The 14,614-nt window shown below is 41.1% G+C and overlaps 1 protein-coding gene and 1 long non-coding RNA gene across 6 annotated transcripts in view; one reads left to right on the top strand and one right to left on the bottom strand.

Moving 5' to 3' along the window:
* APBA2 (amyloid beta precursor protein binding family A member 2) overlaps positions 1–14,614 on the bottom strand; it is a 95,332-nt gene that overhangs the window by 11,051 nt on the left and 69,667 nt on the right. For all 5 annotated transcript variants that reach the window (XM_030282010.4, XM_030282007.4, XM_030282008.4 and 2 more), the window contains 4 exons: positions 11,196–11,381; positions 8,308–8,487; positions 7,283–7,495; positions 6,384–6,503 (listed from right to left, as the gene is read on the bottom strand). In XM_030282010.4, the coding sequence (XP_030137870.4) occupies positions 6,384–6,503; positions 7,283–7,495; positions 8,308–8,487; positions 11,196–11,381 (699 nt within the window). The remainder of the gene's footprint in view (positions 1–6,383; positions 6,504–7,282; positions 7,496–8,307; positions 8,488–11,195; positions 11,382–14,614) is intronic.
* On the top strand, positions 6,502–11,745 carry LOC140684830 (uncharacterized). The gene is made up of 2 exons (XR_012057652.1): positions 6,502–7,267; positions 10,586–11,745. It is a non-coding gene; the product is annotated as an uncharacterized lncRNA (long non-coding RNA).

Raw genomic sequence — 14,614 nt, 5'->3', positions numbered from 1 at the left:
GATGTAAATGCTTATAAAAAATGTTTGCAGGTATGTTCTGTGGTCTCCCCTGTATATGATGCAAAAATCGCCCCTAAAAATGTATCAATTGAAATATGGATATTTTCGAGCCTCTCAAAAGTTGGGTATTTTGTGACATCAGCTTGCCACAGCTGAAGGCTTTTACATACCTCTCAGATTGGCCACTCCTGTAAATACAGGAGACTGCACAAACTGGCTCTCTGGCAAGTAGATTTCCTTTGTCTGACTTTCAGAAGGGTGAAAGGTTCTCATCAATGCCTGTGCATTTTTGTGAAAACATGCATGGTTCAATTTTGCCTGCTCAAAAATGTTTGGCAGTGTCTGCAAGATGGGCATTGTGAGTCTATCTACATGAGCATTCCCTTTTACTAAAAACCTCGGAGGTGAAGAATGCACTCTGATGTGTTTATTAATGTTCTCTGTTTTTCTAGGATTATTTTCATGCATAATAGATATGAATATAAAATTTCCTTGTCTGTATGTTTTAAAAGCGATTTCTCTAATTGTTTGACCACATTTGCAACATACACTAAACTTGTGATCAGATTGAGGGTTCCTAAAATAACTGAAAAATCCCTGACCATCGTTACCAATTTTTCAACTTGTGGTGAACCTTGTATCATTTTGATATTTGATTCCCATTTCCCTGTTTTTTGATTTTTCCATGTGACCACTGATTTGTGAGTTTTTTCCCAAACCATCAGTGAATACTGTCATTCCTTCCACTGGTTCCTGGCTTCTTTTTTGTTTTTTCCCTGAAACTCACTTTTACATTTAACATTTTGTGTGTTGGAAAACGAACTGTGCGAACTTCTGAATGCCTTAACAACGTGATTGAAAAATCTTGCGAATTTGGATTGTCCACTCAAAATATTTCTTCTTTAAATGTAAATGAATGATTAAGAAATCTTTCCCTGACATTGTCAGCAATCTGGTCTCTGCCACAATAATGATCTGAGCTCCCATCTTTAAATCTGTAAGAATTGTTTTTGAGGGTCTGCAAACTAAAAAATCCCACTTTCAACTTCTGTGGAAACATTAACAAAATCCTTGCTCAAAGCTACTTATTTGAACGATTTTTTTTTTCTTCTTTCAATTTTATCTGTTCAGTGTCTAGCACTCTCCTCATATTTTTCTCAATGATCAGCAAAATCAAGTCTACAAAATAATTATATCAAGAGATTAAAACATACAAAATCTTCAACCTCATTTCAGCCTTATTTCAGGCACTTCTTCACTCCTTTTCTTTTTTCTTTTTCCTTTTTTCTCTCTTTCTCTTCTTCTCTTTTGAAACAAGAAAGTTGAAATATAAAACATAATATAGAACAAGACAAAATATCTCAATAATAAAATGCATAAAACTTATCAAAATCTATAACAATTCAAGAAAATTCAAAAGAAAGATATTCTAAATAGCATATATAAAAATGAACAAAGCATGATCATTAGAAACATTGTGACAGCATTTCAGAGCCTGCAAACAGCTGAAACATTTGTTTCCAGTGAAAACCCTTGGCATCCCTTCCCGGGCAGGGCTGGCAAGTTTCACCTCAAACCTGTGTCAGCTGTCACATTTGTAGGATCGAATTGATGGGTCAAAAATGACCTGCATATCATTCATTTTTGTGCAGAAACCTCTGAATTTTGCTGGCAAACTCATCTGTCCAAGTTAAAATCAGGGTCTGGCCAGGACCCAAACTTTAAACTGGAGAGATGTCCCTTAACATATTATATAAAACAAAACTTACACTAACAATACATATATAATACTTAAAACATAACAACCTATTATAACATTTTCTTATAAAATAAACACTTGAAGTTCAAACCAATAAACTGTTCAAATGACACAAAGATTCATTTTTCTTGAAACTCTTTTGAAGGAAAAAGATGCCAATTGGAGAAATCGTAAGATTAACAATGGCAAGAGGTTGTCAGAATGTTTCAGGCACCTCTCTCTGAGATCTTCTGAAAAACATTTGAGAATGATGAAAAATAGAAATGCAATGATTCCACTCACAAGAGATATAAAAACGAATCAGGAAGTTCACCTAGAAAAATGCACAATACAGTTAAAATCCAAAATGAGACTTCAGAACTGGCATGTAACCTGGATAAGATTACATAAACAACAATAAAACATACGAGAATTCACTATGAAAAAACGAAGCACAAATCTTCACCTGATAACATGATAAAATTTCTTAACAATAACGTTTATAGAACACTTAAATAGTTAAAAATAAAGGATTTGAAAACAAATGCCTTTGTATCACTATACAAAGAAATAACAGACTATAAAACTGATTTTTAAACAATGAAATCAATCTCAGAAAACTCAAAATAAATTCTTTTACAACTCTTATATACTGATAAACTTATAATAAAACAGAAAATACTAAAACAAAACCAAGAATCCAATAAATCCAATAACTTCTCCTTAAATCAATGTTCATTATTATTTTGTGAACTGTTTCAGACAAAACCTTCTCATCCTTAAAGAAAAACAACTAAACTTTGCTGCTGAATAAACTTGACCTTTGAAAAACTTAAAATAATTTTTGAATTAAATAGTACTTAAACTCAATATATAACAATCTTAATAAAGAATCCCTAAATTATATTAGCTTTATGAAATTCATATGTATCAAATTAGCAATATATAAATCCATTATCAATTAAACCTTTGTAAACTTAACTTCTTCAGGGCCCAAACCTAAAATAAACTTAAAGTGATATACTCTAATTAAATAATACTTAACTTAAACGCAAACCAACTATATAAAAATCAATTCTATCATTAATAAAACGTTAAAATACAACCTAACTTAAACCTTAATATAATAAATTACTAACATTTCATGCTATTTAATTCTCTATTTCAATTTTCATTATGATATCTCTTTTTCACAATGTGTTCCACAATTATTACTTATCATCACACCGGCTGGGCGTGTCTGCTCGATCAATTCTGTGACCTAACTGAAAAAATCTGGGGTTGGTGTTTAGAAACATTGGGGAGATTTGAAAAAGGCCTTGTGTTGGCTGGTTTTCAAAAAGCGACTGATGGAATTTTATTTCAGGGTGAAAATTGGGAGACTCATCTCTCAGCATTGCTGCAGGATATTTGCTGCTTGTAAAAAATTATTTGCTGTGGCTGTTGTGATTTTTTGTTTGCCGCGGCATGAGAGCACTGGGAGCATTTCTGGTGCAGTCAAACCCCGCTTCTGCCTGCGTTAGGATGGCTGCGTCCCTCTCTCTTGCTCACACCCGCTGTCAGCCACTTCCGCGTTCGCTTTAACTCTCGCAAACGCATGCGCAGCCTTGATTCACCCTCTCTGTCTGCGTCGCCATGGGAACAAGGGAAGGAACTCCCGCACCGACCGCGCCCGCCCATACCGGCTCCGCGCGGCCGTCCCTCGGGAACGTCCCCCCCCCATTCTCTCTGTCAGGCCTGGCGCTGCCTCGGTTTTCGCTCTGGGTCGGCCCGCGCCGTCCCCGAGCCGCTGCTGGAGCCCAGCGCGATTCGGCGCTCTGCTGACGTCATCAGCGCGCGCCGCCGCGTTCCGCGCTGTGCAGCCCCGCGCCGCGTCCCGCCCGGCCCCGCGCCGCTCGGGTCTCCCCCCCGCGGCCACCGCGCAGTCTGCGGACGGCTGGCTGGCGGCCACCGCCGCCCCCGACGCCGTCTGTGCCCGTGCCCGTGCGTTCAAGGTGCAGGAGATCTCCGCTCCGACTTCCGGGTTTTGCTCTACCGTCTCGCGCATGCGCGCTGCCATCGCCGCAGCGACAGGAGAGTCCAGCTCTCCGTCCAGCCGCCGGCCTGGCCAGTGCCGCCGCTGCGAATTGGGAGCTATTCCCCGGCACCTGCCGGACGGTGCTTTCGCACTCTCACGAATTCTCGTCATGGAACGCATCACTGGGCGCTCCAGGCGTCTGACCACCGCCCCATCCGCGCTTCCGCCGCCTCCTGCGTCCGCTGGTTCCCACTGCCCCCCCCCCCTCTCGCCTGCACCGCGGGCTGCTTTGAACTCCCCACCCGCGCAGCTGCGAGAGTTCTCTCCTCTCTCTCACTTTTCCCTCCGCTCTGCACTCATGTCTGCCCCTCCCCCCAGGAGCCGCCGGCGCCGCTGCCCCCCCACTGTGGGTTCGGACTCGGGCAATGGCAAGTCCTTTCCTCCACCGAGGGCTGCGTCTGTGCCTGGCTTATCTCTCACTGTCTGGGGATTTTTTGCAGCTGAGGAGCTTAGAAATTGAGATTTGAGGAGTCTTGAGGAACAGTGTGAACCTGGAGACATAGGACATGATGAGACACCCCCCCTCCCGATCCTCTTCGGGAGGCAATTTGCTTCCCCTGGTGAGGAAAATTGCCCGAAGCTGCTGGCTGGGCCATCTTCCTCCTTGTGCTCCTATAGGAGCCTTAGCTGTTCAGTCTAAAATGCCGCGTTGTGAAAATGACTCTTATTGTCCTTGCTAAAGGCAAAAGTTTTTGCGGCAGTCTTATCTCTCTTTTTTTTTTTTCTTTTTCCTGTGGCTCGGTAATACAGTTGCTTATTGATCCCTTACGAAAATTTAACTCAAACAAAAGATGTACATCTGTGTGCGGGTGAGTATACTGCACCCACAATAACAAAGCTTTCATCTCATTTGAGGCTATCTCTACCAGATGGGTAAAAGTCTTGCCCTGTAGGGCTGAAAAAAAATTTTTTTGTCTGTCCTTGGGAGCATCCCTTCCCCATGTTCTTAATTTCAACCATTCTCACCAAAAGCTGAGTCACCACGAGGTCAGTCCGGAGATGGCACTGTTCATCGTCCAGCAGGTCACAGGCGAGAAATCCCAGGCGCGCTTCTGGTTTTCCTCCTCCTGGCTGTCCTCCAGACGAGCTGTCTTGGTGAAGGTCAGGTTCTTATCTTGAGCTTTTCGCTCCCTCTCCTCCCGGAATCTGCCGAGAGCATTTGTGCTCTGTTCCTCTTCCTTTCTTTATTTTTTTGTTTTTCTCTGCTGATGAAGGTTGGAGGTTGTTTGCTGTTTCTTCTTGTTCTTGCTGATGCCCGCCAAGGGACGCCAATTGTCGGAATCTGTGGGTATTGGTGATTCCGAGATTGTAGAAAGTCTCTGTCTTTCTGCCCCGTTGCCAAAGAAGAAGCCATAGTTCGTCTGTGCTGGTTTCAAGGTTGTTTATTTTTGCTTATCTATAACAAGTTCTGCTGCCCTGCCGCAGGTCTGTCCTGCAGGGCAGTGTGCGGGGCTCTGCCCCTCAGTGGGATGGTACAAACATTATATACAAAAAATTACGTGTACTATATTTACAATAATGTGCCAATATCTATCATCTACGTTGAATAGTGTGTCCCTAGCCTAAACCAATAGAAAAATGCCAACATCACCAAGAACATGGAGGTAAGGAAGAAGAAGGAGGAAGAACAGGTTCAGGCCCACTTTCCTCCATCTTAGAACTCCTGACCCCCCTGTACAAAGTAAAACCCCCCTGTACATGTGTTAAAACCCCCCTGTACAATACTAAAAAATTTTACCCTCTAATTTGTGACTACTTTTACTATATCATCTAACCCTCTGTGACTGCTTGTTCCACCTTTAAAGTTGGTAATTCATTCCATGGTTCAAACTCAAGATCACAGCTGTTTTCAGCTGCTTGCCAGGGTCTAAAATGCTTCTGACCAAGGCCTGGAACCTCTGAAAATGTCTGAGGGACATTTTGAGTTCCGACAAATGGCTTGGGAAAGAACTGAGAGAGGAGGACCCTGAGCTGCCTGGGGTAAGTGTTCACTGCCACATTTGTTCTCTTTGCTGCTGCTGTTACAAGGAAGCTGCAGCACACAGACAAAGGCCACAACCTATATATAACCTGTAATGAGAGGTTAGCTTTTATAAGAGTTTAGTTTTAATAATAGGAGGTCACAATTATATTCACATTCCTACTACCATGTGAGCCACATAAATTATGCACAGCAGAAGAAAAAATAAAAGTCTTAGTGAGTGTATAGTGAAATTTTAAAAAGAGAAACAGAATCAGACCTAAGATTAAAGTGCTATAATTGTAAAAACCTTTTTCAGCATAACATTTCCTTGCAACTCTGGCACTGACAGTTTTACATGATCAGGCTATTGCACCAAATAATCTGGGCTATAAATCTTGTTGCTTTATTATGTAAGAAAACCCTTCAAGAATTTCTCCCAGTGTCATCCATTTGCAGTATATTACTCAGAGACTGTAAGGTTTTAATAAATGGAAGAAGTGAGGTCATGCAAGATTCTTTCAGGACTTCCATATGTTTTTTGAAAAAAAAAACCCAAAAAGTAAAGGAAAAAAACCCCAAAACAATCAATGAACATGGAAACTTACAATTCCATTCTGTACACTGAAGCCCAGCTGGTATTTTAAGTCTGGCCGTTTTATGAGGACAGTAGTAACAGGAGGACAGCTGACAATGTTCAGTTTGACTTGTGTCTGATTCTTGAGTCCCTGTAAGATATTCCAAAAGTCAGTATTTCTGAAATGAATCTTACTGTGCCCTTATCTGTGATTTCCTAATTGCGAGTGTTAAGCAGCTGATCTGAAAAAGACCAGTGAGAGTTAACAGAAATTGATTGTTAACTTAGAGATACATTTCTCTTATTTATTTCCTAAGATATTTGGCTCAACAAAACATTAAAATGTTGCCTTTAATTACTACAGAAATTAAAAAAAATCTTCCAATAAAAACCAAAACTGACTTGCTTTTTCCCATCATCTGGCTAATTAATCTCCTGCTTCTGCTGTTCTTGGTAAATCTGCACAGACATCAAATTCAGTCTCAATGACTAAAGAGAATGCAGTCTGGGATTCCATCATGTCTGCAGATTCTTCATTTGCTCACTTGATCTGTCCTGCAGTCTTCCAGCCTCCATCCATTTTATCTGCATGAACCCAAAAATTATTAGGAGATTTTAATCTTCATATTTTATTATGGAGGCTGTGAGGAAACTTAAAACTTTGAAGACTGAGTAACTTAATTCAGGCAAGTTTTACAGACCTGGCTCATTTGTCATAGGCCAGTAACAAAACTGCAGTTCTCCAGCCCTAAATTTCTGTGCATTATCACTCCTGAATCCCTAATTCTGCTTTTTATTAATGATAGATTACTGATTTTTTTGCAGTGCTATGAAAAATTGTATCTGCTGGAAATCTAAAGGATCACTTGTCAGAAGATTACACCTCTGTTGGCCTACGATCTACAGCATAGAGTTGTAAGTTTGGGGTACCTTTATGATGCCTTGGCATGTTGCAAGAGGTAGACCAACTAAACTGGTACCATTAATGGACATAATTTGGTCTCCAATGCTCAGTTTTCCTGAACGTGCTGCAGGGCCTCCATTCATCATGTTGGCCAGGATAACGGTGGGTAGAATGGATCCCCATCCAGATTCCACAATCACTACCCCAAGAATTTCTCCCTTCTGTTTTTCTAGCTGGAGCTGCAATTAAAAAGGAAAAACATTTTTTTTGCTTTGATTTTTCTGACTTTGAGCATGAGTCTCTTACTTGTTCCCAAATAACATCCATAAATCTCAAACCAAATTTTGTTCTTTGCCATTAGGTGGTAGCATGACTTTGAATGTTAACTGGAACACAGCTGTTTGTTTTCAGGGGCATCCTCCACCTGTTTCTTGAAGGCCATAGTGGTTTAATAAGGAAAACACTAACACATGGTTAACTCTGTGGGAAGTGGTGGAACTGGATGCCAAGGGAATGAATGCTAAAGAACTTTCTGTCCATGGAACCTGGCAGCCAGAGAGGGAGGCTCTAACATTTTGTGGCTTTGTTCAGATCAACTCCTGCCAGTGCTGCTCAGGTTGTCTCTTGATCTCAGAGCTTGTCTGTCCTTCTTTTCAGGCAATGATCTCTTGATTATTATTATTACTATTATGAATATTGTTAATTATTGGATATACTCATGTAACATAAATGATGCCTTCTCCTGAACTGGCATTAATCACAGCACAGCTAACACTCGTAAAGTGGAGCAAAAGTTTAAGTAGAGATCACGCTCTTGAGACAAATACAGGGAAATATTTTTTCTCAAATGTGGAAGGACAGGGAATGCTGATGTCCAGCTCACTTCTGCTGAGGTTATCTATTGCAGAAAACCATAACTCTGTCAGCTCTTTCAGTACTTAGGTGAAACATAAAATCTTGAAATTGTATGAATGCCAAAAAATATTTCTGAGAGCTACATTACTCTGAAAAAAATTGATCAATCTGAAATGAAAATCCAGAACTAGTTTACCTCTTTGCAGTTTTCTGAATTGGAGAAGTGTATGAGATCATCATTGTACATCTCTTGGGTATTGATGATGTCACTGTATTCTTTCTGACTGAGATCCTCTGGGTTAATTCCATTGGCTCTTAAAAATTCTTGGTAAGCCACACTGAAAGCCTGACCAATTGACTGAGCTATGAGCTGTGCCTAAAACATAGAAAAAAGCAGCTCAGAGAAAGGACAGATTAACAGTTTACCAATGAAACCACGAGAAACCAGGAGAGAGATTAGATTTTTAGATAGAATCAAAATGAGGATCCTGCAAAGTTTCTGCATTAGCATGGATATAAAGTCACTTTAAGGTCTGTTGTACAGAAAGAACCCATTACGTCCAAAATCAAATTGCAAACTCCATTAAAATCCCCTGCTGCTCTCCCCTCCTCAGTAGTTGCAGTAGCAAGCAGCCATATGTGCTCGTGTACCCGTTCCAGTGAACACGGGAGTCTGGCTGCAGCCCAGCATGGAGCAGGGCTGGTGGAAGAGTGCCATGAGCCCTCCTCTGAGCACAGTCTGTCTGCAGGGGGAGGAGAGGAGGGCTGCTCTGCTTGCCCCTGCCTGCACAGACATGTGTGCACTGATCATTCTGCTGCTCCTCCACCCTGCTTTTCCAGGACTGAAAACACTGCTTCAACAGAGCCATCTGCTCCCCTACTACTGCCACGATGGCTGTGCCACATTCCCAGCAAGCCAGCAGTAGCCCTGCTTACCCACTGCACATCTGGGACAGCTATTCCCATTAACACCTTGACTAGCAATGGCAGGAATCGTTTCAGGAATGCAGCCAGAGCCACCATTAAAGCTTGCTAATGTTGGGAACACCCATTCAAAAGCCCCTGTCTTTCTGAATTTTTGGAGCACTTATCCGCACATTCCACTAGATGGCAAGGGAACACAGAGAAACAGATCAGTAAAAGGAATGTGTAGTCACTTTTTCTACATTTGAATTATGTTTTTCTCTACTCTTGAGTTTACTGCAGCTCACAGGAGAATGCCATGTTGAGTTCTGATATACAGATGTGGGTCATCACTAGTGGAGTCATTGGGGCATATGAGTAACTCCTGATGATATGAGACATTAATTGCACCTTACATGCCTTAAAAATATTACTAATCAAAGCTGTATTATGGAAATGCAACATAGCTTCTTTGACAGTCGGTACATTTTAAATGCATTTCAAATGCATAAGGTTTTCTGGACATTATAAATCTGCATCTTCTTACACTCTACTGATCAAGTGTTTTCTTTGATGCAAAGAGGTTGTTTCGTTATTTCATTTGTGCTGCTGTGCACAAAAGCACCAATCTGCTTGACTGGAAATTACTTTGGAAAATCAAAGATATCAGTCACAAATTGTTTCTTCATATTTTAAAGCATATTTTCAAGTCTTCGCTCTATACCAAGAGGTTTGTACAGAATCACAAAATATGCTGAGTTGGAAGGGACTCATCAGGATCGTCAAGTCCAGCTCCTGGCCCTGCACAGGACATCCCCAGAATTCCACCCTGTGTGCCTGAGAGCATTGTCCAAACACTTCTTGAGCTGGGTCAGGCTTGGTGCTATGACCACTGCCCTGGGCAGTATGGTAGTACAGAAGTCACTCAGTTGATTTTCATATCATTCCATTATTAAAATTCATCACTCATTACCGAGTCCTTCTGATCTTCATTGCTACTGCTTTCTCTGTAGTTCATCCTCTGCTTTTGCCTTCGTGCTACATTCCCAAAGCAAACATCTCCAGGTGTCATGCTCTATTCTATTGCTGCCAGTAACAGCCTGTTCTTGCATCTTAATTTCATCTCAATCTCTGAGGTCTTATGAATGTCTATGAAAGCATTATACACAACTTAGAGATAATGTAATTAAGTTGCTTGAAAAGGTCACCCAAGCAAAGCTGTGACAGAGCTGAGCTGACTGGGTCTCAGAACAACCCGAGTCTAGCACTCTAACCTTTAGACAATGCCATTTCTCCTTCACAGGCTTAATTGTTTTAAAATAATGAAAATTGATTGCTTAGCTCAAAATATATGCAACCTCTGAGTTATGACTGTCTGACCTGAAGAACTCAATTATTTTTAATTGGTGTTATATCTAAATATATACCTAGAAATTATATCTATAACCATTCCTGTAATAACAGTCATGACAAATACTTAGTACTGCCTCTTACTGTCAAGTTAGAAACAGACAACAAATTTTGCTTTTTCTGTTTAACTGGCTTGGTATATTTTTCCATAAATGTTTCAGGTTGAAGTCCTTTCTCTGCCACTTCAGACAGAAGTACCTAATTCACTACAATCCCAAACCTGGTTATACAACAACAGTAAAGCAAGGTTATCTTCTTTTGTCACAAGAGGTATGGGAGGGCACATCAGCACTTTCACAACAGTGGAACAGGATGTATAGCAGAGATGGACAGAACTCTATGGTTCTAATAGTTCTAAAAATAGTTTAAAAAATTCTAGTTCATAATATTTGCTATGGATGAGAAAAAATAACTGAAAAATAAACAGCTGAATGTGGTCCTAAACACCAGAGGATCAAGTGCCATGTTTGAGAGTACATTCAGGTATAGGTCAGTAGCCTCAGGGAACCAGGACTGAGCTGAGGGCAGCTTGTGCAGCCCTGCCAAGGCAGTAGAAGCGACTTGGCTTCAGTTAGGAAGAGGTCCAGAATGGTTCTATCTCATGTGGAACCATATGTGTCATTTTGTGCCAACCCACTGGACCAAAGGATATAATCAGGATGATTGATCAATTTGATATCCTACAGGTTAATTTCGCCCACAAATGGCCATTGACTTCAGAACTCTCTCCATCACCTATGTTGTTGAAATAAATTGATTCCATTTACTTACATCCTCTGATTCAAAGACGTGGCAGATCATTTTGTACTGCTTCTTGCCCTCCTGGGCCCCAGGAGTGGTTTCAATGCAGTCCTGGGAGGCGGATCTGGGCATGCGGCGCCGCGCCATCAGCACCACGATGTTCCCGATGTCGGCGATGTAGGAGATGGTGCGCAGCGCGTGGTCCATCATTGTTTCCTGCACAGAGCAAGGACAAACAAAGCAGTTCTCCATGCCTGCTGCCCTCCTGCAAATTCTGCATCTGCCCTCTCCTTGGCAGCCTGCTGCTTAAGACAAAAGCTACAGAAGCACTTCCTATGGGCCCAGACCGGATACTCCCTCCGCTGTCAAAGGGAAGCAGAGTAGCTGTTCAAGACATTGCTTCAATGGAAGTGTTGCCTGAGCAAATACAACATGGTTCCTACTGAAAAACAAGAATGAAGAGCTATGCTACTGTTTTACATTTCTTTTCATGCTGTTTGAAAATTGTGTTATTTCTTTACATATTTTGCTGATGTTAGAACAAACTGTACATAAAGAAATAGAAAGGGCACACCTGAAATCTGCTTCTGGCTGGGGTCACTGGTCGGTTTGGAGAGTTTTTTCCAGGTTTTATCTATTGCTCAAACTAGAAACAACTAGAAGCATAACAGTTGTACTAATCAAACTAGTTGAGGATGTGTCCTGACTGTCCCTGACCCTCACTCTGAACAGCTAAAAGCATCCACCAAATTCCATCTTAATTGGAACAAAATAATGTGGTACAAGATAATTCACAATTTTAATAATTTATATAAGCAGCAGCGCTCTTTATGTAAACAGCTTGACACTAGTTTAGCATTAGTTGAACAATTTTCTAAGGCCTAAGGAAGATGGATTGTTCTTCAAGTCAACAAAAGTAATTGTTTTAAGAATTTCAGTACAATTTGACTTGACAGACAAAACTACAAATTATCATTGTTTCTCAGAACCACTTGTCTTGCTGAAGATAATCACTACCCATAAAATTATTGTAATGATTCTTCTCAGGCTTGAAATAATGCTTATCCCTAACCTATGAAAAGTAATGATGGTTAAGAGGTGTTTTGGGAAGTGTCTCTAAGGGCTGCAGGGCCTCAGGAGGATTTACAGCACTTCTGTCAGAATGGAGAAATGTTTTATAATGGACACGTCTCAGCAGGATGTTGGGAGCTCTGCAGAGATAAGAGATAATTGCTTTTCAGCAGTGTGCACCAAGTATTGTGTAAGGGTGTAATCATACATGCAGTGTGCACAGGAGTGAATGCATTGGGAAAATGAAGGCATTTCATCTCACCTGCCAAGAAAGGCTTTCTGCCCATATCATCACAGAGAGGTTACTTAAATGGTTTGAGTTTTTTTTAATTTTCCCCTTCTAGGGGTAAAAGCAATCATTCCTCCATCCCTCCCACATTTTTCCTGTTAAAGAATAAGGAAAATACTATCTAGTGACTGTAAACATGAGTTTACTTTTGACTTAGTTGTGACTTGACTTTTTCCTTTCTCTCTCCATATTCCATTGAACTCAAATTTCCATTACCAATATTTCTTTTTCACCCCTCTCCTTTGTTACTTTCCCATAAATCACTCCATCTCTGCCCATTTGCCTCTCTGTCCTTTCCCTTATCCCTTTTTGAGTCCCATCCATTTAATCCTTGTTGTCCTTATATTTGTCCTTAGAAATTCAGCCTCTCTCAGGCTTTTCTGAAGCCATTGTTCTCCTATCTAGATTGCCCTTTCTCAGATTCTCCCTTCTTTCCCATGGAATTCTTTAAGAATCTTGTTTGTTGCTTCTCTTGAAACCCAAAGAGCAGCTGAAGGAAAAAACCTAAGCATTCCTCCAAGCTTTGAAGTGCTGTAGTCCTGTGGGAGTGTGAAGACAGCCTAATGAGTCAGACGATTTTGTGGAGCTCATCATGCACCAGAGGCTCTGCACATACACATCTGTGAGCTCTGTATCTTTATTTTTCTTTCTTCATTTCCCCAGCTGCCTTCACTCCCATCGTGTCTTCACTGACTGAGAAAGAAGCTAGGAGAAGCTGCTTTGGCTTCTGCTGCTTTGGGGCACTGAGTGCAACCTCACAAAGCTGTGCACAGGGAAGAATTCCCATCCTACCAACAAGGCACATGGCCAAACATAAGGCTGCTCCTACTTCATCCCTCCTAAGCAGGTGCCTGATGGCTGAATGCATTCAGCAACTAAATGCATAAGCAACCAGGAAGTGGCAGGGGTGCCATTTCCTAGTGCTGTTCAGGGCAACAGAATCACCACTGCTGGCTCTCTTCCAGCCTGGGAATGCACCTGGCTGGTGCTGCTCAGCATTTTGAACCTTGCTGCATGTCATTTGCTGAATGGAAATGTTACCTTTTCATTCAGCTGTTGCCTCACGTGAGCTGTACAACACTACAGATGGATTAAAACACACGGCATAATGCAGAAACAGGGTTTATGTAATTGATAAAGCCATGAAAGTACAGATTGTCTCTGCCAGCTGCCACCACAGCTGAAATAGACCCATGGTAATTATACCAGCCAGGAACCTTCACTAGCACTGAAAAGTGTTACCAAGCCAAAAATGCTAAAAAGTCATGGGAATAATTCTGTAATAGCTCTCTGAAAGACACGCTGTTAAAAAAAAAAACAACCAAACAAAACCAAACAAAAAACACAACCAAAACCCCAGGGCAAACACTGGAGAGCTTGGAATTAGAACGATTTCCACTATTACTGTTTTCATCTGGTTGAACAGCTCAGCTATTAGACACCACTCATGATGGAGCACTGCATTTTATATCACTATGAATCTCAGGGGATCAGAAGAGTAAGATGCCAGTTCCTTTGACAGTGTTTGTGGGCTATTTCAAAGAACTTTCCCTTTTTATTTCTAAAAACATTGATGTTCAGCTGAAATGCTGAACTATTTAAAGAAGTAAGACGAGTGACTTCCACTAAGACTAATCCTCACTCAACACAGACACTGTACATGTTAACTGCCCTACACTCCAGCTATAAACTGTAGCTGTTCATTATCAATAACTATCTTTGCTAGTCAATTTTGCACTGGTAATTACAAGCATGTTATTTTCTGCTAATGCAAGAAGTAGCTATCAGCTTTGATAATATAATCTCTAGGTGATGCATGTTTACCATGAGGTGAAGAAAAGGCTGAGCCACAACTGATAGTGGTATTGCTTACGGTGGATAAAGTGCAGTTTCAGGATGATTTATGGGTGGCAGGTTGTAAATATTGCTGCCCATGTTAGATGGGCTATTCCACTCATCTGGCTCATCTCATGGGAACTCTAGTGGCATGCTAAAGACATTTGCTTTTATTAAAAGAAAAATAATCCATTTCCTGGAGATAGTATCATTACCCTCACATTAAAGGATAGTAATGCTCTCCTAAATTTCA

Source organism: Taeniopygia guttata, chromosome 10 (assembly GCF_048771995.1).
Source record: "Taeniopygia guttata chromosome 10, bTaeGut7.mat, whole genome shotgun sequence".
NCBI lineage: Eukaryota > Metazoa > Chordata > Aves > Passeriformes > Estrildidae > Taeniopygia > Taeniopygia guttata.
This window is presented reverse-complemented; position numbering and strand designations above follow the sequence as displayed.